Below are 26,702 nucleotides of genomic sequence, written 5' to 3'. Positions count from 1 at the left end.
ACAACGTTTAACCCCAAAACGCGCCCGCAGCTGGGCAGGATGCCAGCCCCAAGCGCTCGCAGTGCCCGGCTGAGGGATCTGAAGGTCCGAACGTCACGAACGCTGCGTTTCGTCACGGCCTCGGACGCCCGCCGCCTGCGTGAGACCTGCGGCTTCGCGAGCGAGGGCCCACGGGCAGCGTTTCCCCGGGTTTAACTCGGCTCAACACCGCGCTGGGCACACAAGCGGGTGTTTTGGGCAAGCGGGGAGGGGGGTCCCGAGTGCTCCCCAGGGCTGTGTGCAAGGGGGCTGCGCACACAAGGTTTTGGGGTCCCGGCTTCTCCTGGAATCGCTCCTCTCACACCTCCGCCCACCCCAGGGCTGGTTTTGCCTCAGGGGGATGGAGCTGCCAAAATCTCAGCTGCACAAGTGGGACCCCCTGTACCCACTGCCGTGTCCTCGCGAGTGCGATCACCCTGAATGCCCCAGGGTGACACCCAGCCCCAGGGACCGGGCACTGGCAGCGCGTCCCCATCGCACTGGGTGGCTGAGCCGGGGATCCCCACTGTCACGGGGACTCTGCAGAAGGTCCCGCCCAGGCCCTTGCGCACCGGCTGCTGGGGACAACCGGCTGCAGACGCCACCTCGGACGCCTCCATCCCTCTGCCTCTTCGTTCTCCCTCCGTCCGCTGGCTCATCACCAGCACATCCAAACCACCACACCAGCTCGATTTTCACATCAGCTATCCCCAGCAGCGTGGCAGCAGTCGAGGGAGGGGATCCTGCCCCTCTGCTCCACTCTGGTGAGACCCCCCTGCAGCGCTGTGTCCAGCTCTGGAGCCCCCAACATCAGAAGGATGTGGAGCTGTTGGAGAGGGTCCAGAGGAGGCCACGCAGATGCTGAGAGGGCTGGAGCAGCTCTGCTGTGAGGCCAGGCTGAGAGAGCTGGGGCTGTTCAGCCTGGAGAAGAGGAGGCTCCAGGGAGAGCTGAGAGCGGCTCCCAGTGCCCAAAGGGGGCTGCAGGAAAGGTGGGGAGGGTCTTGTTTATGAGAGAGTGTAGAGACAGGACAAGGGGTAATGGTTTTAAACTAAAAGAAAGGAGATTCAGACTGGATATTAGGAAGAAATTCTTTACCCTGAGGGTGGTGGAGCACTGGCCCAGGGTGCCCAGAGAGGCGGTGGGTGCCCCGTCCCTGGAAACATTCCAGGCCAGGTTGGCCGGGGCTGTGAGCAACCTGATCTGGTTGGAGATGTCCCTGCTCCTGGCAGGGGGTTGGACTGGGTGGGCTTTAACAGTCCCTTCCCACCCAAACCCTTCTGGGACTTGCGAAGTCCCCGGTTTATTCGTTTGGGTTCAAACGCCGCTTTTCCCAGTTTAATTAAACATTCCCAGGCACACACTGCACCCATTGCCGGGTCCCCAAACCCGGCGGGGGACACACATCGGGGGGGAGCTCGCTGGCCCTCTCAGGCTGCGGCGGAAGCTCGCAGTCACCGGGACTCTAAACACTGCTTTACAAAAAATCCCCAGACCAACCCAAAACCCAAAACCCCCAAACCCGCGAGCTGTGCCTGGGACCCCGCCCCCGGCTGGGGTCCGTGCCCGGGGGCAGGGAGAGCCCTGCTGGGGGGAGGGCGATGGGGGGGGGTCCCCGCCCGGAGAGGCCCCCCCAGCCCCGAGCCGCCGGCGGCCCCTTCCCCCGCGCCTCTCAATGAACCTCCTCAATGAACGTGACGTCACAAACGCCTTCCGAAAGGAGCTCGCAACGCGCCCAATCGGCGCGCGGGCCTCTCTCTCTGCCGTCCGCCCCGCCCTCCCCGGGACCCAACGACCAATAGCAGCCCCGCCCGCAGCCAAAACACAAGCGTCGGCCAATGGGGAGGCGGCGGGGCGGGGCGCGGCGCCGGGGCAGCTGGAAGATTCGAACCGAACGCCCGTCGGGGCGGGCGGCGCGGCGGCGGCCAATCAGGGCGCGGGGGCGGGACCTCCCGGTGCGTGCCCCCCCTCCTTCCCGGTGCCCCCCCCCCCCGCGCACCCCCACCTCCCCCCCCCCTCCGCCGCCCCCCGGTGTCGGCGCGGCGCGGGGCAGCGCTGGCGGGGCCGCCCCCCGCCATGTCGGTGAACATGGAGGAGCTGCGGCACCAGGTGATGATCAACCAGTTCGTGCTGGCGGCCGGCTGCGCCGCCGACCAGGCCAAGCAGCTGCTGCAGGCGGCCCACTGGCAGTTCGAGGTACGGCCCCCCCCCCCCCCCCAAAACCGGGACACTCACCCCCCCAAACCGGGACAGCCCAAACCGGGGGCCCCCGCCGCCCCCCTGCCCGCGGAGCCACGGGGCGGAAGGGGGGGGAGGGGAGGCCGGCACAGCCGCGGCCCACCGACACGCGTGGGCCCCCCTCTCCCCAGCACCCGCACGCGGAGGTGGGGGGGAAGCGGCCCCCGGCTCCCCCCGCTCTATTTATACCGGGCCGTAACCCGAGCCGCGGCCCAGCGCCCCACGGCGGGGGAGCCCCCCCCACCCGAGTTGGGGGGGGGCGTGGGTGGGCCCCCGTGTCAACAAGGGGTTGGGCTATACCCCCCCCCCGCGTGGGGGGCTCCTATGTGGGGGGGGGGGGGCGCGATCCCGAGTGGGTCGGGTGAAGGGCAGCACCAGGCCCCCCCTGCCCTAGGCCTGGCGTGGGGGGGGCGCCCCGTGGGTGTCCTCGGGGTGGTCCCACGGGGGTGGGGGCGGGCGGGGGGCTGCGGGGCGGGCGGGGAGGGGGGCGTGTTTACCTCCCCCCTTTGTCTCGGGTGGGCCGGGGCTGACGGCTTGTCCCCACAGACGGCCCTGAGCGCCTTCTTCCAGGAGACCAACATCCCCAGCAGCCACCACCCCCCCCAGATGGTAAGTGCGACCACCCCCCGACACCTCCGGGCTGCGCGCCCCCGGCCCGCCCCTCGGGGGTCGGCACCCCGGGCGCGGAGCCGCCAGCCCCCCGCCAGCCATGTTGCCGGGCGCCCGCGGGAGCGCGCAGCCGGCGAATGTAAACAGCAGCTAAAATGTCTGCCAGGGGCCGCCCCCCCCCGCGGGACCCCGCGCGCCCGGCCAGGGGCACCCGCCCCCCGCACTCCCCCCAGACACCGCCCGACCTTGGCCGAGGGCGCGTCCGCCGCGGACGGGAGGAAGCTCGTCCCCGCCGGGTGGTTTTTGTTGTGTTTTGGGGATTTTTTTTTTAATCTCTTTTTTTTTTTTTTTTTTTTTTTTTCCCGTTGAGGGAACTGAACGTTACCGCGCACGGGGGGGGGAGGGCGCGGATCTGGTCTAAACCGATTTATTTATTTTTTCCCCTCCTGCCGGCAGGAACTCGCCAGCCGGGTCGGCATCGAGCGCTCGCTCCCGCAGAAACTCGTTCCGCCGGCCGCCTCCCCCCTTTTATTTTGATTCGTCCTCCCCGTGCGCGTTTCCGCGCTGTCTCCGGGCGCTCGCCGAGGGGCTGCTCGCGGAAACCCCCGGTCCCGGCGGGAGAGGGGCCGGGAGCGCAGGCGGGAGCTGACGAACGCACCCGGGCCTCCTCGTGTTTTCGCACCAGGAGCCCCGCGGGGGCGATTCCCGCGGGGGCGATTCCCGCGGGGGCGATTCCCGCCGGGGCGATTCCCGCCGGGGCGCTGCCGGCGGCGGCTGCAAAGCTGCTTTAAGGGAACCGGTCCCGCTCCCCGTCCCCGCGTTCGCCCCGCGAGCATGGCGGCCGCCCCGTCGCCCCGCCCGGCACTGGCCGGCTGTGTTTTCCTAGCGCCGTGTGCTCCACGTGGTGACAAAATACCTCCCGCCCGTCCCCGGGTACTGCCGTCCTGCGTTTGTGGCGTTTTTTGGCTGCTGCCCCCCCCCCCCCCCCCGTCTCCCACCATCCCGATCTCTGCAGCTTAAAACGCGCCGCGGGGCGAGGGGCTTCGTGCTCACGGTTTTTGTTTGTTTTCTGAGCGCTGCGGGGCTGCGGCGGGACAGTGCCACGGCGCGGGGTGGCACCTCGCCTTCGCGGAGCGGGGGCTCCCCGTGCTCCCCGCGGACCCGAGCTGCGGGGAAGGGGCTCGCCGGAGCCGTTTGCCACGGTAGCGGGGCAGCGCGTGCCGGCACCGACCCTGCGGTAACCGAGCGGCTCCTTTAACAAAAAGTGACGGAGGAGAAAGGCAATAATTACATGGCAGCTCTTTTTAATTTCTTTTTTTTTTTAATTAATTTGGCGAACGCCACGCCAGAAGCTCAGAGCCGTGTCCCCTCTCCAGCGTTGCATCCATCAGGCCAGGGCTGATGGTTGGTGTGTGTGGCTGTGGTGTTGGTTTGGGTTTTGGTTCGGTTTTATTTTTTTTTTCCCAAAACACAATCACTTGAGGCTTTTCAGTTTGTTAGGTATTCTTGGGTGTTGTCTTTTTGGTTTTTTTTTTTAATAGGTATCCTTTTACATACTGCCAAATTTATAGGCTATTTAAAAAAAAAAAAAAAAGCTGGCCTGCCAGCGCTTCGCGGTGCGCTCTGAAACGAGTTCTCCCGCAGCCCACGGGAGCGAGAACGTCCCCAGCTCCCACGAACCCCATTGGTGCCAGCCTGGCTGTGGCTGCGTTTTTGGGGCGCACCAGCTCCATCCATCCCGCGGCTCCCCCCGGGCGGGAGGGGCTGGGGGAGCCCCATCCTTAAATGGCTCTGGCTGGGACCCCCTGGCTGGAGTTTGGTTCACACACACCCCCCCCCCCCTCACCCCCCGCCCCGGCCAGCCTCAGCAGCGTGCCGCTATTTCTACCCCCACGCGTGTTCAGAGCAGCCCGTGGCACGACGCTGCTCCCGGCCAGCGACCCCCCTCCGGGGAATTTAAAAAAATTAAAGAAAAAAATAAAAAAGAGGGCAGGGGTGTTGGGGGGGTGCCTGCCCTATTTTGCACTGCTGGGGTGAAGCCCCCCCCGGCTGCATCCCCTTTGGGGGGGTTTAGCATCCCCCCAGTACCCAGCAAGTGCTCTGCTGAATCGGGGCACCCACCCCTGAGCCCCAGCGTGGGGCAGGGTCGTCCCCCCTGGATTTTCCTCTGCCGGGGAGATTGGCTGTGCAAAGGGCCGGATCCCTCACGGGCCGGGCGCTAAATTTAGCCGGGCACACGGGGGGCAGGGGCTGTACCGGGAACCGTGCGGGGCCCGGCCACGGCCTCACGTCCCGGGGGGCCCTGCCTGCCTCTCGCTCGCTGAGCCCCTACGGGATGTGACGGGAGGGGGGGGTCCTGCAGGGCCAGGTGGGACCCCAGCGCTCTGCCCCCCAAGGGCTTTGAGCACCCCGGATGGTCCGAAATGTCCTTCCCAGACCGGGCTGCCCCCCATGCCTTTGGGGAGCCACCCGGGTACCCCAGGACCAGCCGGGGCTGGGCGCTGAGCATCCCGGGGGAGCAAGACGCGGTCGGGCTCTGCAGCCGCGGGTCCAGCTCCCACGGGGGGGGATGGGACCGCGAAAGCCTCCGTGAGCCATCTGACGGCCGCCCTCTCCTGTGCCCCCCCCCACAGATGTGCACCCCCAGCAACACGCCGGCCACGCCGCCGAACTTCCCGGACGCCCTGGCCATGTTCTCCAAGCTGCGCACCTCCGAGAGCCTGCAGAGCAGCAACAGCCCCATCCCCTCCATGGCCTGCTCCCCCCCCGGGAGCTTCAGCCCCTTCTGGGCTTCCTCGCCCCCCAGCCACCAGCCTGCCTGGCTGCCCCCCTCCTCGCCCACCGCCCACGGCCTCCACCACCACCTGCACCACCCGCAGCCCGCCTGGCCCCCCGCCCCGCCGCCCGCCGCCCCCCCACAGAAAGCCATGCCCACCGTGGACAGCCAGAGATAAGACTGGGATGGTGGGAGGGGGGTGGGGGTGGGAATATCGGCGAGGGGTGGGGGGGGCCAGGGCGTTGGGAGCGGGGGCTCCCTGAGAAACGCACTGGAATGATTTTCTAGGTTTTATTATTATTTTTAGAGGGGGGGGGGACACGCTGCCGGGGAGGGCACCGGCACACAAGAGCCTCTGCAAGAGTGGCTAGCTGGTCTTTTCTCCCCCCGTTATTTTTTTTTTAATATAACTATAATATATAAATATATCTAATGTATATAAATCCAGAGAGAGGGAGCAGCAGCACCGAGGCGGCTGCCGGATGTGGGGGGGTTTCCCTGTGCCTCTCACCCCCCCCAGCATCCCTGCAGCAGGGCAGGAGAGGGAATTGGGATGGCGGGGGGGGGGGGAGAAGAATAAAAAATAAATGGATGGAGGTGGCTGTCAGCGCCATGGGGGCACGGAGCCACTGGCGACCCCCCCCCCGGCTCTGGGTTTTGTTGTGGCACCGGGAGCAAACGTGCCTCTGGCTTCCGAAATTCAGCCCAGCCTCTTGCACAGACCCCAGCATCCCCCCCCCCCCCGCCCCATCCTCCCTCCCTCAGCACCCCCCAGGGCGGGGGGGAGCGGAGCCAGGGGCTGTAGGTTATCAAGGTGATGCCCCCCCACCCCCCATCCCTGCGACCACCGCTCGTGGCCCTTCCCGGGGGAGGGGGGAGCTGGGGAGTTTTTTAGTTTTCAAATTGATCTTGCTTAAAAAAAAAAAAAAAAAGAAAAAAAAAACCAAAACAGGTTGAAGGTTTTTTATTAATTTAAAAATAATAATAAAAAGAGAAAAAAAAAAAAACAAAAACAAAAAAAATCACTTTTTTAACACCAGCTGTCCCTGCCTTTTGTCTTTGCTGGCCGATGGCCCTGGCAGGGCACCGAGAATGGGGGCGAGCCCCCCCAGGACCACAGCATCAGCAGCACAGGTGCCCCCCCCCCAGGAGCTGCTGACAGCCCTGGGAAGCTGCGCTGAGCCCCCCCCCAGCCCTGCCTGCAGGAGCCACCACTGCCTCCCCAAAACGGGGGCGGGGTGAAGGGGAGACCCTGGAGCTGTGGGGGTGCCAGGACCCTCACATACTGGGGTGCAGCCAGAACCCCATCCTGCACCCCCAGCTTGGACCCCCCCCCCGGCCCAGCCCATCACGCACTGGTGTGATGAGCCCCCCAGGCCTCAGCGCTGCCCGGATGCCCGTGATGCCTGTTCTCGGGGGCTGCCAGGGTTTTGGAGGCGCCCTGTGCGGGCGGCGGGGGGGGGGGCGGCGGTGCCTGCTGGAATGCCCCCCACCCCAACCTCCCCGGCCGCTTGCTGTGCCCCCCCCACGGCTGCAGGCAAGGTGCCGGTCCCTGGTGTAGCGCTGAAACATCCAAACGCAATGAAAATGCGATGGAAACACGGCTCGTGTCACCGCTCTGCTGGCGTGTGAAGAAACTGGGGTAACCCACCCAAAAAAGGGAGCAGAGCAGCTCCGGAGATGCCAGCAAGGGCTGGTGGGCTCCAGGGACAGCAGCAAACTGTGAGACCCCGGGGATGGGGAGACCCCCGGCACAGCACAGCACAGCGCAGCCCCCAAGGACAAAGGGGGACAAAAAAAAAAAAAAAGCCCCCCATGGAGTTACTCACTGGTATGGGCAGCACCCAAGGAGGGGTGTGGGGATGGGTGCTCCTGTTTGGGGTGGGGGGGTGCGGTTTATAGGGCAGCACCGTGGGGTGCAAGATGGCCCAGCACTGGCTCTACCCTGCTGCCCACTGGTTTGCTCAGAGCACTCCCAGTTATCCCACTGGAGCTGGCACTGGGGGGGACGCCAGGTCCCGCTGGATCCAGCTGGGCTCCCCCAGAGCGGCTTCCAGCACCCTGAAAACCCAAACTCACCAGGGGAAACGTCCCGGGGGTGTGGGCGGGATGGGGTCTGCCACGGTGAGGGCGATGTCTGGGGGCTCCCCTTCCCCAGTCCGGGGAGCGGCTCCCCCAGCAGAGCAGGATTTCCAGGGGGGAGCCCGGGAAGGCCGCGGGGGGTGAGGGGGTGCTCCCCGAGGCCTGGCTCCCGTCTGGCTTTCCCTGGCGTTCCCCGGGGGGTTTCTCGTCCTCCCCCTCACTCAAGAGGTGCCACCGGCTCCCTGTGCCCCTCGCCCCCCCCCCCCCAATGCCACCACGTGTGCGTGGGGAGCCCCGGCTCGCAGCCGCGTGTCCCCAGCCGTGACACTCCCAAGTTTTTCCCCTGCCTGCTGTCTCTCCACTCGTGACACAACTTGTGCTAGGCCTCAGTGCACAGCGGGGCTTTCTCCCACCCCGGGGCGAGGGGCTGGGTGGCAGGAGGGGGCTGGGGAAAAGCAGCCCCAAGCCGTTGGGGGAGGGAGGGGACGTGTCCCCCCAGGACGGGGGCGGGGGGGGTTATGGGTCGGAAGCGGCAGCTGCCCCGAAACGAGCGGTGCCTTCCCCTTGCCAGGGGTGCGGCGCTGGGAGGGGGACAAGGCGGGTGGCAAAGGGAGGGTTTCCAGTAGGAGGTAAGGAAACCAGCGCGGAGATGCTCGTCCCTCGGGACCAGCCACAGCAAACCCTCCGGCTTGGGGGGGGATTCGCGCCCTTCCCGCCGGGATCGCAATTTCCCGCCACCTTCAGCAGCAACCGAGCATCATCATCATCATCATCCTCCCGCTGCACCGCCCGGCTCCCCCAGACCCTGCTTGGGGGCCACAAAACAGCTCCTCCGGCAACGCGTGGCCGCAGGACGAGGGATGCTGCCGGCCCCTCCTTGTGCATGATGGGAAAATCCCGCTCGGGCCACACAGGCGCGCGGTTGCCCATCGCCCTTTATTGCTGCTGCCCGCTGGCTCGCCTGCTCGGTGGCCGGGTTGGGGGGGGCCTGGCCGGGGCCCCCCGGTCGTGGCCGGCCGTCGGGGTGCTGGATCCGTCCCGCGGGGGCTGGAGGGGCGGGAGGAGCCCCGGTGCCTGGGAGGGGTGGCCGTGGGACGAGGCTGGCCTCTGCTCCGGCTGGGCGGCGGTGCCTGGGGGCGAGGGGCGGGGGTCAGCCCTGCCCGGCCCCTGACACCCAGAAACGGGGTCCCGGCCCCCACCCCGAAGCAGGCAGGCTGTTGTCCCAGGACCACCCCCCCCCGATGTCCCCCCCACCTCGCTCCGGCTCCAACACGGGGCCCATCCGCCCCCTCCTCCAGTCCTGCCCTCCCATCCTGCCCCCGGCCCACTCCAGACCCCAGCCCCCCATCCCACCCTGCCCGGTGGGCACAGACCCCCCCGACTCGCCCCGCGAGGGGTGCCCTCTCCCCCGCGACGGGGCCGTACCCGGCTGGCTGAGCAAGGACCCCGTGCTCTGGGGCCGTGAGAGCAGGCGGCTGGTGTCCCGCGTGTCCCACGGCTGTGGGGACAGCTTGGGCTTGTCCCTCGCGAAGCCTGGCAGGAGAGACCAGGGGGAGCTGGGGGGGGGGCACGGGTGGGGCAAAACTGGGCACCCTACGGGTGCCACGCCGCTGTCCCCCTCCTGGCCGCACGATCCCCCCAGGCCTGCCCTGGCCGTACCCTCCTTGCTCGCGAGCGTAGGCCAGCCCGTGCGCTGGCCCCTGTAGATGTGGCCGTCCTGGCCCAACAGATCCATCTTGTCCTGCTGGGAAGGAGAGAGCGGGCTGGCAGGAACGCGAGGCCACATCCAGCGTCCCCAGGCAACCCTCCCGTGGTCACCTCTCCCTGGGGAAACCGAGGCACAGACACCCCCCCACACCCCTGATGCTCAGCATCACCCCCCCAGCCGCAGTCGCCCTCACTGCATCCCCACCTTCGTCGTCCCTACCTTGACGTGGGGCACGGCGGGGGCCTGGCTCAGGCGCGTGGCGCCGGACTGGAGGCGCGAGCAGCGCTGCAGCGGGTAGGTGAGGGTGTGCCGGCCGCCGCAATGCCGCAGCACGCTGGGGTACCCGTACTCGGCCCCCCGCTCCCTGTGGGATGGGGCACGGGGGTGCTCAGCGCCCAGCACTGCAGCACCCCACGCGTCACCCTAGGCCAAGGAGGGACCCAGGGGTGTTCACCAGTGGGCTGCATCCCTCCCAGCTCCCCTGCAGCTGCTGCAGGAGACCCCCCCCCACCCTCCAACCACGCTGAATCTGCTCTTTCCCCACAGCCCCAGTGAGGTGGCCGCAGCCACGGCAGGGCCCTCATGCAAGGGACACCGGCAGCAGGAGCTGGGCCATCCCAGCTGCAGTGCTTAATTTCGGCGATTCATTTCACAGGAGGCACCCAAGCCTGCTTCAGCCTGAGGTTGGGCTGAGACCAGACGTAACTCAACACATCCAGTTTCAGTGCCCTTGAGATGGAGGCCTGGGCCTGGCGTGGCAACGTGGGGGGGGCTGTAAAACCCCACAGACCCGAGGCGAGCACAGCTGACCCTCCACGGCACACCTCTGCCCCCCTGCCCAGGCCCCCACCCTCGCCGAGGCCGGGACAGGGCCACCCTGCACCCCAGGGGCCGGGGATGGGTCCCCGCATCCCCTACCTGTGCTGCAGTGTTTGCTCCAGCTCGAGGACCGTATGGGAGCGCGCGGAGAGGCGGGAGGGCATCGGCGGCATGGACGGGACAGCCACGATGTGCCTGGGGAGGGCGGGAGCCACGTGTGGGTGACAGGGTCAAACCACCCACCCCAGCGTGGGGCAGCACCCCAAAACCCACGTCCTTGTACCACATGGGGCACCCTGCAGCCCCCCTGGGAGGGGTAGGCTGGGGTGTGAGGGGGCTTAGCAGGGTCGGACCCCCAAACCCCCAGGCCCAGCACAGCCGGGGCGCCACCAGCACCCGTGTCCCCTCATTCCCCCGCGGCGCCGGGCGCTACTCACGGGCCAGGCACCAGCATGCTGACGGGCCGGTCGCAGGACACGCAGTGGAAATGGGCCAGCAGCTGCCTGGGGAGGGGAAAGGGCTGGGCAGTTAGGGTGTTTGAGGCGGGGAGTGTGGGGCTTTGAGCCTGGTTTATCCCCCCACCACCCCAGCAAGGTCCCAGCCCGCTGGCTGGTTCCAAAATACAGGGGGTACGATGAGGGGGAGTGGTTGGTTGTGGGCTCCCACCCGGGAACAAGCTTCACCTTGTATTAGGCACTGGAGAATCCACAGAGGGGAGCACCCAAAAAACCACCACGGCTGCGGGACCTGCTCCCACAGGCACCCACAGTACCCCCGTCCCTTGGGAACTGCGGATGGCGGCAGGGGACAAACTGGGGGGGTTTCCTGTACCTCCCAGGCTGGGAGCAAACGCCGGGCCTGGGGGGTGCAGGATTCCCCCTTTTTTTTCGGATGATCTTTGTCACAGGTGCCCTGAGGACCGGGACACACCCGCCTCGCCCCGCCGGCAGCTCCGAAACCCACAGCTGGGCACAGGGACGCAGGGGTGAAGGGTGCAGGTGCCCATGCCTGCTGTCCCAACCAGCCCCTGGCCTGGTTTCATTGCTTCACCAGCGCTAATTACCCCCCCTCCCCGCGCCTCGCCGAGAGGGCAGGTCACCCCCCGGCTCTGCGGCGCCCTGCGGCGCTCCCCTGCCCAGAGGGACGAGGCTCCGGCCCCCGCTCTCGCCCCAGAAAGCCTCTGCACCCACAGCCTGGTGGGTTCCGGTGCCACAGGCGTCCCCTCTGGTGTCGGGAACGCCGCTGGTGGCGGCTGCTGGTGGCAGAAGGCTCAGCTGCTCCGTTAGCATCCCCACCGCTCGCTGGCTCCATTGCTCCGATGCCAGGGCACCACACGGGCACCGGCAGGGACAGCCGGAGGAAACGGGGTGAGCGCTGTCCCCGAAGCCACCGCCGTCCCCATCTCACTCACTTCTTAATCCCAGCTGCATCGTGACCCTCCATCATCATCATCTTCTCCTTGAGCTGCTCCAGGACGCTCTTCCAGTGCTCCTCCAGCTGCTGCCGGAAGGGCCCCAGCTCAAGGCGGTCCAGCTGTGGACGGGCGCAGACCCTCAGCCAGCTGCCCCAGGACGGGACATCGTGGTCCCCTCCCAGGGTGGGGATGGCTGGGAGCGGAGACCCTCGGAGCGATGCTGCCTTAGGCTGCCGAGCCCTGAAGGTGCCAGCCCAGCACGGTGAGGCTGAGCCACCGCTCACCTTGGACTCCATCTCCTCGCTGAGCTGCTGCTGGAGCTGGTGGCAGCCCTGCTCCTGGCCCACCAACCGGCTCAGCGTCTCCTGCACCATCTCGTTCAGCCGCTCCACGCTCGTGTCAAACTGGGCACGGCTGACTTTGCTGGCCAGGGCGGCTTTGTCTGCTTTCTAGGAAGGGGGAATGGCAGGAGCGCGGTGGGGAAAGCAGGGAAGCAGGACGGGCAGGGCCAGCTCATGTTGGGGGCAGAGGAGAAGCGGCTGCGCGGCCCCACGCGCCCCGTCACCCCCGTGGGGTTGGTCCCGCCGGCCGCAGGGATGCGGGGGGAGGGAAAGGGACCTGCAGCTGGTCTGGAAACCCCCCCTATCCCAGGTCAGTTCTGCCACCGAGCACCCAAGGGCCAAGGGGTGTTTGTCACCCTGCCTGGGACCCCCTCGGCTGGTGCCGGGGTCCCTCAGGGCCGTACCACATTGATTCCCAGCACCAGGTCCTCCTTGTCCGCTTTCTCCTTCTGCAACCTCTCCAGGGACTGGAACAGAGCCTTCCAACACAGAAAGCACCCCGTCACACCGTGGCAGGGTCGGAGCTGCCTCCCGGCCAGCCGAGTACCCCCTGGTTCCCTGCTCTATCCCAAAATCTCCAGGAAAGGCGTTTTGAACCTCCCCAGGGCTACGAGCAGGGAGGCAGTGGGGCAAAGCCCTTGCGGAGCCCAGCCCGGGGTCTGCCCCGTGAGTATTCTGGCTTGCGGCCACCCACCTCAATATCTTTCTGCTTCTGGTGACGGTCGTCCAGGAGGTTCCCCATGACAGAGCTGAGCTTCTCGTAGTCCCCTTGCACCTGCACGATGGTGGCCTGGATGCGCTGCAGCAGCTCCTCATCCTGCTCCAGGGAGGAAGAGGAGAAGGTGGTGCTGTGCAAGTGGTGGCTGGCTGCCCCGCGGGGACAGAGACGGGCTACCTGGCCGGTGGCCGTGGGCTATCAGCGCCAGGGGGACATTTGCACCAAAGCTTTAATTCCCTTTGTGCTGCTGACTCATACAAGCCAATCCGGGGGGCAGCGAGGGGTTCCCCCACGTTACAGTGAAGCACAAGCAGCCGAGGGGATCGTGGCAGCCCCGCCATCTCCCTACCTGGCTCTTCCCAGGCAGCTGCCTCATGGCCTTGCCCATCGCCTGCCGTGACATGGAGTCCACCAGCTCCTGCAGCTTCTCATAGCGCTGGAGGAGCTGCCCCAACTGTGCGTTGGTGTCGGCGTTGCAGGCTGGACACCTGGACCCTGCCTCTGCCTGCTCCGGCCCCACGCTCTCCACCGTCACCCTCAGCTTGTCCAGCTGCGGGAAGGGACGAGGGAATCGGCTCCGAGGTGGGATGGAGGTGGCCAACAAGCCTGGGCGCCGTGGAGGCTCGATGGCCCCAGGGGACACGGCTGGGACCCCCGCCAGTGTTTCACCCCCACCGCGGGCCTCACCTGCTCCTGCAGCTGGTCAGTTGCCCTGGTCACCAACTGCTCCAGCGCGGCCTTGGTCATCTCCTGCCGCTCTCCCAGCTCCTTCAGCTCTTGGTTTATCTCCTGCAGGATGGACCTGGCCAGCAAGACATAGCCATGGGCAGGCTTATCCTCTGTGGGGCTGCTCAGGGGGTGTCCCCTGCCCCAAACCAGGATGCTCCCAGCCCCTTGTGCTCCCTGGTAGCACTGCAGGGCAGGAACCCCTCTCCCGTCCTTTTACCCTGGTTGCAGGGTGACCTGGTCTCTGCCATCTGTGCTCCAGTCGGCTCTAACCAACCCCAGCTTTACAAGGACATCCTCCAGCTGCCTGACCTGGGAACAGCAGCAGTGGCAGGGTCAGGGCACGGCTCCCTTCAGCTGCCCCCTCCCTCCCCAAGCCCCCCAGCATCCCCACAGCCCCCTCGGGGACCCCCACCAGCTCACCTTCTCCTTCTCGCCCTGCAGGTCCCTGACCAGGCCTTGCAGCGAGGACATCTGGCTCCGGAGGTCGGCCAGGATGCTGGGGATGCTCTCCTGGTCTAAAGGGATATGGCCCAAGGGGACATGCTGTCGGTGAGGGGGTCTTGCCCTCGGGGCCAGGCCCTGAGCATGACAAGCCCCATGGGTGTCCCCATGCCAAGCACCCCCTGCCAGCCCCACCAGGGCTCCCACCTCCCTTCGGGAAGAGCTGGCGCAGCTTCTCGAGCTCGCTGTGGTCCAACTTGGTGGCTTCCAGCTGGACCACCTGCTCCTTCAGGCTGGTGTAGAGGTGGCCGAGCTGCCCGATCTGCCGGAGAGCCTCCACTGTCTCCGCGTAGCGGTCGTAGGCGTTGCTGGAGCTCAAGGACCCCCAGGGCACGGCCGGCTCTTGCGAAGGAGACGTGGCCTCGGCGTCAAGGGGCGTCTCTGTCGGCGACAGGGTCCCTGCTGCTGGCTGGCCTGCCTGGGCAAGCTGTGTGCTGGGCAAAGCCTTGCCTCTCTCCTTGGGGCTTGTGGCATCCATCTGCGTCCCCAGAGCACCAGGGGTGGCTTCAGCGGGGACTTTCTCAGCACCAGGAAGTCTGGGCTCCGTGCGAGGGGGGCTTGACTCCTCTGCTCCTCCTCCTTGGGTCCCTGGAGGTGCTGGCTGCATCTCTGTGGTGGTGGTCTGAGTGCTGGGGGTCCCTGGCTGCATCCCTGGGGCAGTGGTCTGGGTGCTGGGAGTCTCTGGCTTCATCCCTGCAGTGGTGGTCTGGGTGCTGGGGGTCTCTGGCTTCATCCCTGGGGTGGTGGTCTGGGTGCTGGGGGTCTCTGGCTGCATCCCTGGGGTGGTGGTCTGGGTTCTGGGGGTCTCTGGCTGCATCCCTGCGGTGGTGGTCTGGGTTCTGGGGGTCTCTGGCTGCATCCCTGGGGTGGTGGTCTGGGTTCTGGGGGTCTCTGGCTGCATCATTGCAGTGGTGGTCTGGGTGTCAAGGGACCCTGGCTGCATCCCTGGGGTGGTGGTCTGGGTTCTGGGGGTCTCTGGCTGCATCCCTGGGGCAGTGGTCTGGGTGCTGGGGGTCTCTGGCTGCATCCCTGCAGTGGTGGTCTGGGTGCTGGGGGTCTCTGGCTGCATCCCTGGGGCAGTGGTCTGGGTTCTGGGGGTCTCTGGCTGCATCCCTGCAGTGGTGGTCTGGGTGCTGGGGGTCTCTGGCTGCATCCCTGGGGCAGTGGTCTGGGTTCTGGGGGTCTCTGGCTGCATCCCTGCAGTGGTGGTCTGGGTGCTGGGGGTCTCTGGCTGCATCCCTGCAGTGGTGGTCTGGGTGCTGGGGGTCTCTGGCTGCATCCCTGCGGTGGTAGTTTGGGTGTCAAGGGACCCTGGCTGCATCCCTGGGGCAGTGGTCTGGGCGCTGGGGGTCTCTGGCTGCATCCCTGGGGTGGTGGTGCTGGCATCAGAAGTCCTCTTCTGATCCAAGGGAGCGCCTGCTTGCTCCTCAGGGGTCCCTGATGCTCTCTGCATCCCTGCCTGCATCTCCAGGGAGCCAGGCTGTGTCCCTGGAGTCCCTTCGCTGGTCCCTTCGCCGGTCCCTTCGCTGGGCGCAGGCACAGGCTGTGTCTCTGGTCCCTTCAGCGCCAGTGCTGAGCTTCCCCTGCGCGGGGCGTCTGCCTCCGACGCGGGGGGCTCGGCAGGGCCAGACTGGCCCCCGCCGCCCTCCTGGGAAGAGGAGGCAAAGGGGAGCAGGTTCACAGGCAGCTGTGCAGCAGTGAGGACAGACCCCGGGCCCCCCGGCCATGTCCCCAAACCCCTTGGCTCACAAGGCAAAACTCGAGTACCCTACTGCCCACCTTGTGGAGACCCCCAAGCTCCTGCAGCCGCAGCTGCCTGGCCTCTCCCCAGCCCCCTTCGCCCTTTGGTGGCCTCTGTGCCTGTGGAGGCATTTTAGCAACCGATCCGGGGGATCAGCGAACGACCTACTGATGCCACCTGATAGAACAAGGCATTTTTTTCCTCTAGCAATGGGATTCCATACTCCAGACCTGCTGGAACAGATCCACTTCCCAGGAGCAGCAGCCCCAGATGGGATCTGGAAACCATCTCGCAGTGCGAAATGCCGGGGTTTGCCCAAAAAGGTCCCTCCGTTGTCCCCTGCTCCCACCCGCCAGCTCCAGAGAGAGCGGGAGGGCACGGAGCCCAGTGTGGAGCAAGGATGTGGGGCTGTGTGGTCACCCCAAGGGTTTCGGGTGCTTGCTGGCCCCAGGGAGGAGCTGTTGTGGAACGTCGATGGCACAGACCACGGAGGAGGTCGGTGAGGCCAGCTGAGGCGCCGGCTCTGCCTGTGCCAGCTCCTGTCTCCCGGCGGGATGCACAGGGAAGTCTGAGCAAACCTCCGCCGAGGTCCTGGGGCGTGCGGCGGCTGGAGGCGCTGGGGGCTGCGGTCCCGCTCGGTCCCGCTCCTGCAGCCAGGATGCCCCAGCACTCACCACCGGCAGACCTTGGCCTCCTGCTCCTGCTTCTCCTCCTCCTCCACCTCCTTCTCCTCCTTCTCCTCCTTCTCCTCCTTTGCTGCCCACCAGGCAATCCTCCAGCACCTCCCAGCGCACCATGTTGCTCACCTCCTCCGGGGTCGGGTAGAGGCTCAGCCTTTCCTTCAGCCTTTTCTGGGGAAGGAAGGGATCAAGGGGCCAGCCTGGATGTGTAGCTGGGGGGGACAGGACCCCCCAGCACCCCTGCCCAGCACCACTGGGGACCATGCCCCTGCACCAGGTGCTCTGGTCCCCAGGGATGCAGCATCCCCTGTCCCAGTGCAGGACCCGGGCGTGCTTGCAGCCGTACCACATCACTGTTCAACGTCTCCTGGTTGCGGAGGCTCGGCAGCTGGCGGGCAGAGTCCTGGAATTTCCCCTGCAGCAGAGCGAGGAGAGGGACACCAGTTTGGATGCGGGAGCAGGATTTAAAAGAAGCATCTGTAAATTAACTGGGGCACAGGATAGAGGGATGCTGGGCAGGGCTGTGCCTGGGCGCTGTGGCTGTGTTGCGCAGGTCCTCTCCTTCCCAGCACCCGTATCACACTTTTTTTTTACGGCGGTTGAGTTAAAAAGTGCCTTAGCATCACTTCAGTCGACTCACGCAGTTACCTCCACCACCAGCCTGACCTGCAGGCAGCGTGCCCGTTTCTGCCCTCCCTGCTCCCCCTCGGGACACCCCTCTGGTGCCCTTCACACCAGGCGACACCGATGACGGTGGGACAGGGGCAGGAGGACAGGGAGTGGGGCGAGGGTGCAGCTCACCAAGCCAAGCGCTTCCTGGATCATCTGGATATCCTCTTCCATGTGGGACTGTGCTGCCTTCATCCCGCCGACCTGCTCCAGCAGATCCTGAGAGAGAGCCGTGGCCTGCGAGAGGGGGGTGTTGGGGGTCAGCCCCCAGAGAGGGTCCCTGGGGACCGCGTCCCTGAGAGACCACTGAAGCCGATCCAAAGGGCAAAGAGCCGCTGCCAGCTCCTCAGCTGCAGCCTGGCCGGGGAGGGCAGCCACAAGGACCAGTAATGAAGTGGGGAGCAATCAAGCAGGGACCTGCCCCAAGGAGGGCACCCAGAAAAACCACCCTCCCCGGGTGTCCCAGCCCTGGCAGGATGCGGCCCTGCAGCGCTGAGGGCGGCTCTTTCCTTGAACCAGGGTTTATTTCTTCCCACTGAGTTCACTTGGCTGAAGCGCAGTTGTGAGCGGCCCAGTGCCGTGCAGGATGAGGCCCCTCTCCCATCCCCGCCAGTGCTGGGTTCGGCCCTTGGGTGGGCCAAGGGGATTTGCGGTGGGAGAGGAGCCCGCGGGGTGCTGACAGAGCCTCCCGGCTGCCCGGGGAGCGGGTGCGGTACCCGGCCACAGGTCGGGAGTGGGGAAGGGAGGGATGGAGGGTGCTGAGCCTGCGGCCGGCGGAGCTGAGGGCGCTGGGTGGTGTATCGGGCCCATGGCTCGCTGATGGCAACGCGGGGAGGATCCAGAGCAGCATTTCAGCCCCAGCTCTTCCTCCCCATCCCATTCCCTCGGTGAAGTCTCGTGTGCCACCCTGAGCTCAGCCTTCAACCAACGGCAGCACCGAGGAGGGGGCGTCCGGCGGGGGAGCACCCACGGGAGCGGGCAGAGCCTCTACCTTGGAGATGCCGCTCTCGTTCTCTTCCATCTTCTTCCTCATCCGCCTCACCTCGGCGGCCACGTCGGCGAAGCGGGGGGTGCTGGTGGTCTCCCCTCCCCCGTCGTCGGCGGGGTGCGCCCGGGCGGGCAGGTCCCGCAGGCCCAGGTGCTCCAGCAGGGCCTGCAGCAGGCCGTGCAGCGCCGTGAAGTTCACGGCCCCGAGCTCGGGCGTCCCGATGGCGACGTCCAGCAGCTGCGAGAGGCTGAGCGGGGCCATCGCTGCTGGCCTGCCCGGAAAGACGGAGCCTGACCTGGGGGGGCTGGGGGTGCGGGCGGTGGGCAGCCGCGGCCTTCCTCCTCCTCCTCCTACTCCTCCTCACCACAGGGAGCGATCACACCGGCCCGCCGAGGGGAGGGTTTTTTGGGGAGGAGGTGGGGGCCCTCCTTCCCCGCCGCCCCAGCCACCCCCAGCCCCACACCCGGCCCTCCCCGCCCCTGCCCCCCATGATGCTCCAGTTCTACCCCCATCCCCTCTCCCCTCCAGCCCCCTCCCCGAGTCCCCCGACCCCGCACCCCCAGTCCGGCTCCCTCCGACCCCGCACCAGGAGCCAACGGCCCCGCCCCCGGCCCTGAGCCCGCCTCTTCCCTTCTCTCATTGGCCACCAACTGCCGCTTCCCGCTGCCCATTGGCCGAGCCGCCTGCCCACATGCCCGTGTTGATGACAAGCGGGGGGGGGATAGTGTAGCGTCTCCCGTCGCTAGGCAACGCGACACCCCGCCCCCAGAAGGCGTTGGCCCCGCCCCCGGAGGCTGTAGCCCCGCCCCCGCCCCGGGACGAAGGCACTCCGAGGGATGCGCGGACGCCTCTCCCCCTTCGCTACCTAAAACGCAACCGGTGCCACCTCTCGGGGCTGAGCCACGTGGAGAGACGACGCCTGCCCGCCCACCCCGGAGCCTGGCCCGGCCTGAAAACCACCCAGGACACGACCAGCAGCAAGGAAACGCCTCCATTTATTTTTTTTTTTGAGGTATCAGAAGCATGACCGATTCTACCCCCGCCTTCAGACACGGAATGGTGGGAGGCTGCTGCTGACCGCAACACAGGGATTTCCAGCATCTCGCTCCAAAGCAAAGAGCACGTAAGCAAGGAAAAAGAAACGCTGATAAACACCTACTTCCAGACGATCCCAGGAAGTACTCGAGCATTACGGAAAAAAATCTTTGAACCCAAGTGATCCATCAAATAACTACTCCCAAAAATAATCAACAGGAACAACTTCTCCCTTATAAACCACGAGGTTCGACTGTCACGCCGTCAGGGCATCGACACCCCCCTCCTTTGGCGAGGCACTTGAAGAGAATTTCCAAGAAAGGATGAGGGTGGACAAGCAGGAAACAGAACAGACACCTGGCTCTTAAAAGATATGATATCTGTTTTCAGGAGTTAAGAACAAAACGTACAGAGCTGACTGATGTGTGTGCTGGTTTATTTTTTTATAAGCTACTGAATGCAGAGGGAGCAGTGAGATTGAGACTGGAACAAGACGCACGGAGGCAAGGAGCTAACCCTCTTAGGAGGGATCCCACGCCTTGACTCCAGTACTGGCAGAGGTGCCAGCTCAGGAGCTCTGGAGCTGCCCCCAGGGACTGGCCAAGCTTTCTAGAAAGCACTCGGGACTGGCAGGAGCAGCTGCAAGACCCCTATAAAGCTGCACAGGGCCACATCCCTTTGAAAGGAGCACGCTAGCACAGCAACAGCAAGGGGTGGATCTCAGGGCAGAAGGGAACGTGAGAGACCAGGTTCGATGTTGATGTGGTGGCAACGCAAATCCAAGCCAGGTCAGGTCAAGCCCCGGCCCACCATCCCCCCTGACCACCGGGGCCCCACTGAAGCTGGGGTACCAGTTTTCCTAAAGCAGTTAAGGATGGTGACACAGAACATCTCCTGGCTTCAGTTTAGCCAACTGCTTCTGGCTTACAGCCAGGGTAAGGTTTGAAGCAAGGCCAGAGCCCACCTGGGCTGTGGTCCCAACTACGACCCAGGGCACACCAACACAACCCTCTCCTCTCTGGCACCGTGGTTCCATGGTTTCTACCCAAATGCAGCCCAGTAAAAACAAGCCTGAACAGGGCAACAGCACTTAAGAAGGCCCGACCTTGGTCCTGGCAGAACTGACAAAGCAGTTTGGAGGGGAGAGCAGAGCAATACTGCCCACATTTTTAACACTGGCTTCCAGTATGAAGAACATGGTCTGGTACTGGGGTCAGAACAACAGTACACAGGATTCTGCGAGGACTTCACAGACTTCTGTTGATCCGTTCAATACTACTTATGGCACAGTACCCCTTGGCACCGCATTTTAGATGTTGGAGTGCAAGAGTGCAAGAGAATGATGTAGGCAGAAGCTGAAGGATAACTGCCCGGTAGAGACATCCCCCCACCACCACTGCCCTTCTGAAGCAACTGCCTCCAGCAGGATTTGTTCATCCCATCAGCAGGCGAGAAAGTGGTACAGGTTCTACCGGAGTGTGTGTGTCTGCTTCATCAATGGGGAAGATCACACTTTGGGAACTTATTCTTCTATCATCCTGGAGACAAAGCCCTTCATAAGCACCCTGTGCCGCTTTCTCAAGTGTCCCCTCCAGGATTAGCGTCACTCAAAAAGGGAGCAAGCAGGGAGTCCTGCTTCCCTGCGGAAGAAGGCTGCAAGCTGCCCCACAGTTGTTACAGCAACAGCCCCACGATCCAGACGCAGCAGCTGTTCAGAGGGCACAGCATTTACAGGAAGCACCAAAAATGAAAAATCCTATGCTTTTTATTGCAGGTTCAGTGTTAGTGTTTTGGAGAGCACAGCTGCATTAGAGGCAGATACTGTTCTGACTCCCCTTCCCCACCAGACTGCCACAACTCATCAGCCCCAGGCATCTGCAGCAATCGCGCCTGGCTTTGCAGTGCAGACAAGTGTTCAAGTGAGGCCCTAGACCGCCACGTTACTTGCCACTGAAGAACAGTAATGATCCAAGGCTCGCAAAGTGAAAAGGCCAGCACAGTAACTAGCACCCCCTGCCCTGCTGGGAGACACACACGAGCTCTTTCCCAGCACCCCGACAGAAGGATGCGAGAGGCCCTGTGAATGGGTTGCCCTAAGCTGCCCTTTCTGATGTTCCGCTAACTTAGTTCTGATGAAAGTCCTTGCTCTGCCGTGCAAGAGAGGAGAGGCCACCCCACTGGCAGGGAGCCGCGCTGCGGACCAGATCTGCCAGCAGCAAGCAGTCCAGCCCAGCCGCCCAAACGAAGCGCTCCCTTCTGTGCTCTCAGGCGGGTCACAGGCAGAAACAGAAACCCAAAGGCTGTCTCCTCGTGCTGCCCACACGCAGCAACAAGCGCTCCCTATTCCCTTCTCATAAGCTGACAGCTACTTCTGTTTTGTTTTTCTTTCCCCCTCTACAGGGCAAGAGATAACACCCTAAAAAAAAGTAAAAAAATGAAAGGAACTTAAAAATTCAACACCACCTCATTTCTCCATTTCTCTTAATTAAGATGTAATCCTCCCCACTGCCAGTGGCCTCGTTTACACACCTGTAAAGTGCTGGTCAGGTTGATTTTTTTTTTTCTATTAGATCTCATGGCTCAAGACCCTGAAAACCTTCTCGCTCCTACAAGAATAAACGGTTGTGTTATGCCTATAATTTATGGTATTGCCTTCTCATGCGTGTTTCTTTCTCTTGTGGAAGCCAGGACAGCGGCAGCGCCAGGTCTAGTCATCAACAGTGATGTTGCGGAAGAGATAGGCCATGGACTCGCCGTTGTGGATTCGTCGGATGGCTTCAGAGAGAATCAAACTGATATCCACAGTCTTTATCTTGGGGCACTGCAGCTTCTGTACCTCGTGAGGAACCGTGTTGGTTACCACCACCTATGGAGCACCAGAAAGAAAAGACCATTAGTTGCGCCGCTGATACACTCACTCTTACCAAACCGCTACCCTAGATAAACCCCAGGAGCGGTGCATACCTGCTGGTTCACAGTTCAGAGGGAGAAATCCTTGTACGTTAGAAAAAAAAACATTAACAGAAATGGTCTCCCCCACACGACAATCTGTTGAGGGGACCGGCATAACCAGTGCTCTACAACAGCCGCCCCCACACAGGCTGACAGGTCCATTCAGATGGCAGGATCTGACATGTTTGTTACTATGGGCAAGGTTTGAAATCTTATCCTCTTAACGCACCCTCATCAGCTGGGGGAGAGGGCCAGGCAGAGGCCTGCACAGTGAGAAAGCAGTCACATGCACCCAGTGCGGTACGGGAAGTGTCCAGGCGGGGATGACTAATATCTGTGCGTTAGGGAGAGAACCTATACAGAGCAGCAGATCTGATCGGAACAAGTATTAATCACAGAGGTTTTTGGGGTTTTTTTTTGTTTTTTTTTTTTTTCCTTTCAATGAAGAACCAGCTAACTGAAAGCATCTGCTGAAACCAGTCATTTCAGAGATGAGCTGTGTGGCAGGGGAAGAATCTCAGTTTCCGGTTTAAATCAACCTGGCCACCAGCGCCAGCCCTTTCTCTGCAGTCCAGAACACAGACGCACCTCATCGATGGAGGATTCCTCTATCAGACGTGGGGCATCTGCTGACAGCAGCCCGTGAGTAGCCATCACAAAAATCTTGTAGGCTCCGCGCTCTTTGAGGATCTCTGCAGCAGCTACAAAGCTTTCCACATCATCGATGATGTCATCCTGAGAAGAAACAGAAAGAGCATCAAAACCAGAAGTTCACTGTGCCTGCAGGGCAGGAGAGGATCTGCAAGGTACTGCAGCTTTGGCTGTGCACACAGCTGAAAAAAAATAATCCCCGGCTACTTCAGCTGCTGGTGAGATGCAAGGACAGCCAGGTGCATGACTTATACCTGTGAACATAATTTCTCTAATTTACAGACCCTTTTGCTACCGTGCAAAACAAATACTGTGTCTTGGAGACAAATTAGTCCCTCACGTGCACACACACAAACAGAGCTTATCCTCAGCAAGGTATTTTTTTCGCGGTGATAGTAGCTGCATGTTGATCACTTACACTGCAGCATGGCACAGCAAGTATGAGAGGCTCAGCAAGTTTTTTTAGTTTGGTTGGTTGGGTTTTTCTAAACACTTCAGGAGATTTCTCCGCATGTCTTGGATTTGTTGAGTGTTTGCAGGTATCTGACATTTGTAGATTCAAAGAAGCAAGGAGATTTCAGGGCTTAAAGCGCTGAAACATGAAGGGTTTTCAACAGAAAGCTGAAACAACCAAAGCCACCAGCAAAGCTGGAAAAAACAGTAGTAACAATCCCATTCCCACCCCTACACCAGCAGTCCCTCCTGCCCTCTGGCATAAAGCAGCTCAGGAAAAGATGGTGGGAGGAAGCCACCCCCCCTCGTCTCCATCACACTCATACCACAATTATGGCAATTCTTCCTCCAACATCTCCAACCACAGTGATTGGCGGTTTCTCCTTGGCCATCATCACTAAAGAAGGAAAAAAAGCCCAGGTCAGTCAGCCTTGAGTCAAACCACAGCAGCTCCACCACACAAGAGGCCCAGCCCTTAATTGTGTCCTGTAATGGCGCACAGATACAGACATGTGCTTCACATTATCTGGACAGCCACCTACGTGGGTAACCACTGGTCTAACCATCGTTTTCTTCCCTAAATGAATAGCTGTGCTGCGTAAAGATGAAACTCAGTTTCTGTGGGGTCTCGTACTGACCTCAGAGACAGTAAGCAAATCCAAATATCTAACAATCCCTGTGCAAGGAGAGCTACAAAGCAGCATCTAGTTCATGGGAAATGTCAGTGACTTTGTGCTCCAGAACAGGACTTGAAAAAAGGGGAACAACAGATGGGCTTCTCCGAGCAACCCCTCTCAAAGGGCATACGCTTTACAAGGTGCAGTTTTTCACCTGCTGGACTCACTAATTCATCTGGAAGATCCAAAACTTGCACTGCAGCTTGCTTGCTCTCTCTCATATCACCAAACATACAAGGCTCTCTCAGAGGCTGTAAGGATCTGCTCAGGCAAAGAAAGCTTAAGAAAGTTTGCAGAAGCAAAGTTTGCTGATTTTTTTATTTAAACTGTATTAATGGAAAGAGCAGACAAAATCCAGTTCAAATTCAGTTCTACAAGCTCAGCACAACCAGCAATTGGGAGCAAAAGTATACGCTGATGAGCTGTGCTGACACATGGTGAAGAGACTCCCTCCTGGCTCCACTTTGCACTGACATGGCTCATGCAAAAACTACACTTGTAACGGGCTTTATCCTTTACCCTGGAAAACTTCAAGCAGCAGTATAATAAATAAATAAATAGAGATATGAACTAGGATGCACTGAGTGTCTAGATGTAACACAATCTTCAGACTCACACCAAACAGCCATCAGCCTCTGGTACTGGCTGGGGACTTGCGGTCCATTAGCCAAACCTCTCACTTGCCGGAGAGCGTGGGTTTACACAGTGATCGCAGCACAAAAATGACACAGTGGGCACGCAGGTGTCACTAGGTGACGATCTGGGCTGATCTAACCACTGAAGCACAGAGGGACATCCAGCATCTTGTAACCCTTACCTGGCCCACCTGCAGCCCCCCCCCCCGATTTTATATTTTCTTCAGGGAGTGCAGCAAAGGTTCCTACTGAGGCATTTTGTAGCCCTCCTCTTTGTAAGCTCAGAACTTGCCAGGATTCTGGCCACAGACACTCCTCAAGTGCCAAGGAGTTTTGGACACCCTACACAGCAAGATTTTTCTCCTTTAAGATAACCTACTTCCATGTAACACATAACACCTGAGCAGCATGAGAGCACAAGCCATCGCCCATCAAAAAGCCTGTCTGAACATCGATTCCTGCCCTCCTGGGTCAATGGAGCCCTACAGGAAACTGCCCATCCCGCACAGCAGGCTGATCCAGTACTATCCCCACAACTCGGCAGTGCCCGGGAACGCCCAGAGTGCAAGCACAGCTGGGTGAGTGACCCAGACCGAGGGATGCCATGAGAGCAATTACAGGGACCACAGCTCCGAGGATTCCTGTGTAGAGCTGTTCTTCATACGCAGGACATACCCCACAGACTGGTTTTCGTAAGCCTACGAAAACTGTACAAAAGGTGTCCCACAGTTCTCTTTCAACCAAAGTTACACTATTCATTGCCAGTTAAAAGTCACAGCTACCTTGGACTCAACAGTTAATTGCTCTCTGGAGCACAGATTCCCCAGCCTCCCCTGCATTGTTATTTCTGAGCCTCCCATCACATGCAAAGTCACGTCTACATCCTGAAGGGAAAATATTCTTACGAGAAGGAAGAGTACTCGTAACGAACTAGGATTAAGCATCACAAAAGACAAGCAGACCATAAATTTCAATTACAGACACTACCTACCTGCTTAGACTAGTTATTAGTTTATTCTCTGGTTTGGACAGTAACAAAACTCCTGGTGGGAGCTGCGAAATACTGAGAGGATTACATTTGGCTGCCACCCCATCCTTTGTGTGCATCCACAGATGAGTACCATTTCTGTTTACAACAGCTAGGCTAGGAAAAACTATTTTCTAAGCAATGGTAAACAGACCTTAGGGAGCTGAAATCCAGCGCTATTTTACTGACAAACACATGAAGTTTCAGTAAATCACTATCCTCCCATTCCATAAGGGAAGCAGAAACGTTCCTTGCCATGCTCAAAGGCTACCACAGCAGCTAGCAACCTTAGCAGTGCTTTGCATCTCTCGCCTGCTTTTAAGTGCTGTATTTCAAGTTTGCTTTATTTTTGAAGTATGGTAGGCAACATGTTGACCTACCCGGATCCTAAAGAGATGTTCTCCCTTTTTCTTGTTCAATTTTCTCTGCAAAGAAAAGAAAAAAATTGCAAGCCAAAGATCTACCCATAATCACAGCAAATCGCAAGAGAACTTTGATCGCTCCAATGTAATGCAAGGGTTATTGTGGCCAGTTTCTCTTTCTTCAAAACCTTGGGACATATCAAGATGTGCAAGTCAGAACTGCTACGAGAAGGTGACTTGAAAACTGATTCAAATCATAAAGAACATTTTCCTCCTAGACACAAAACCTCTATTTGTATGTAAACAAAGAGGGCAACAGAAGTAAGCCCCAGGTGTACTTCTGCCTGGTGTAACCCCTTGGACTGTGTATGAGTTCAGGTTAAAAATGCCGCTGTTTTTTTTCTTGTGAGTCAGAAATTACGGATTGTGGTATCTGTAGCTTCTGGAAGGAAAAAATAAAGAAGAGAGATAAAAAAAAACCAACCACCATTTTTATAAAACAAGAATATCAAAGAACATTGAAGGCTGGTGGGGAAATAAGTTTGTCAGCCAAACACTCTAACCTGCGCTTTCATCCTGATGTGAGTAATACACACCAAAGTACCACGCGAGTCAAAGTCAAAGGCGAGATGATTACTGGCATGGAGAAACAGCATCCCCAGGTGCATAAACCTGCTGCCTTAATCAAGCGGTCAAAAACGGGTTAAGGAATGCTAAACCAGATTCTGTCTGGAGCTGACATCGTGCATTACAGTGATAACCACCAAGTAAAACAATGCTGCATTTACAAAGGAGCCGAGGAGCAAAAGGCTGCTCAAGAAAGAACCGTTTTGTGAAGAGACAGAGCTGGAAGGACAGATAACATCCCTGTGCACAGCCTA

At 61.4% G+C, this 26,702-nt stretch overlaps 3 protein-coding genes across 11 annotated transcripts in view; 1 reads left to right on the top strand and 2 right to left on the bottom strand.

Annotated features, from left to right (window-relative positions):
- Nucleotides 1–1,991: 1,991 nt before the first annotated feature.
- On the top strand, nt 1,992–6,208 carry UBALD2 (UBA like domain containing 2). The gene is made up of 3 exons (XM_086762251.1): nt 1,992–2,212; nt 2,801–2,863; nt 5,497–6,208. The coding sequence occupies exons 1-3, from the start codon at nt 2,093–2,095 to the stop codon at nt 5,815–5,817; spliced, it is 504 nt and encodes a 167-aa protein (XP_086618377.1). The 5' UTR covers nt 1,992–2,092; the 3' UTR covers nt 5,818–6,208.
- A 2,308-nt stretch (nt 6,209–8,516) lies between these two features.
- QRICH2 (glutamine rich 2) lies at nt 8,517–18,290 on the bottom strand. 2 transcript variants are annotated; one of them, XM_086762321.1, is made up of 19 exons: nt 18,033–18,290; nt 17,174–17,278; nt 16,719–16,787; nt 16,367–16,543; nt 14,099–15,599; nt 13,871–13,965; nt 13,668–13,759; nt 13,409–13,523; nt 13,071–13,271; nt 12,698–12,820; nt 12,408–12,482; nt 11,947–12,111; nt 11,660–11,781; nt 10,686–10,751; nt 10,348–10,443; nt 9,649–9,793; nt 9,381–9,465; nt 9,147–9,254; nt 8,517–8,851 (listed from the first exon to the last, which is right to left on the bottom strand). In XM_086762321.1, exons 1-19 carry the CDS (start codon nt 18,288–18,290, stop codon nt 8,658–8,660), a joined length of 3,792 nt encoding a protein of 1,263 aa, XP_086618447.1. In that variant the 3' UTR covers nt 8,517–8,657. The 2 variants fall into 2 exon arrangements, with proteins under 2 accessions (XP_086618447.1, XP_086618448.1); XM_086762322.1 differs by having other exon boundaries at nt 16,499–16,543.
- A 1,193-nt stretch (nt 18,291–19,483) lies between these two features.
- Nucleotides 19,484–26,702, bottom strand: part of PRPSAP1 (phosphoribosyl pyrophosphate synthetase associated protein 1) — a 28,975-nt gene continuing 21,756 nt past the window's right edge. For all 8 annotated transcript variants that reach the window (XM_086762655.1, XM_086762654.1, XM_086762653.1 and 5 more), the window contains 3 exons: nt 23,447–23,517; nt 22,605–22,751; nt 19,484–21,930 (listed from right to left, as the gene is read on the bottom strand). In XM_086762655.1, coding sequence (XP_086618781.1) covers nt 21,772–21,930; nt 22,605–22,751; nt 23,447–23,517 — 377 coding nt within the window. In that variant the 3' untranslated portion in view covers nt 19,484–21,771. The remainder of the gene's footprint in view (nt 21,931–22,604; nt 22,752–23,446; nt 23,518–26,702) is intronic.

This window comes from Chlamydotis macqueenii, chromosome 18 (assembly GCF_036417535.1).
Source record: "Chlamydotis macqueenii isolate bChlMac1 chromosome 18, bChlMac1.mat, whole genome shotgun sequence".
Lineage (NCBI taxonomy): Eukaryota > Metazoa > Chordata > Aves > Otidiformes > Otididae > Chlamydotis > Chlamydotis macqueenii.
The sequence above is the reverse complement of the archived record's forward strand: the minus strand, read 5'-3'. Positions and strand labels throughout refer to the sequence as shown.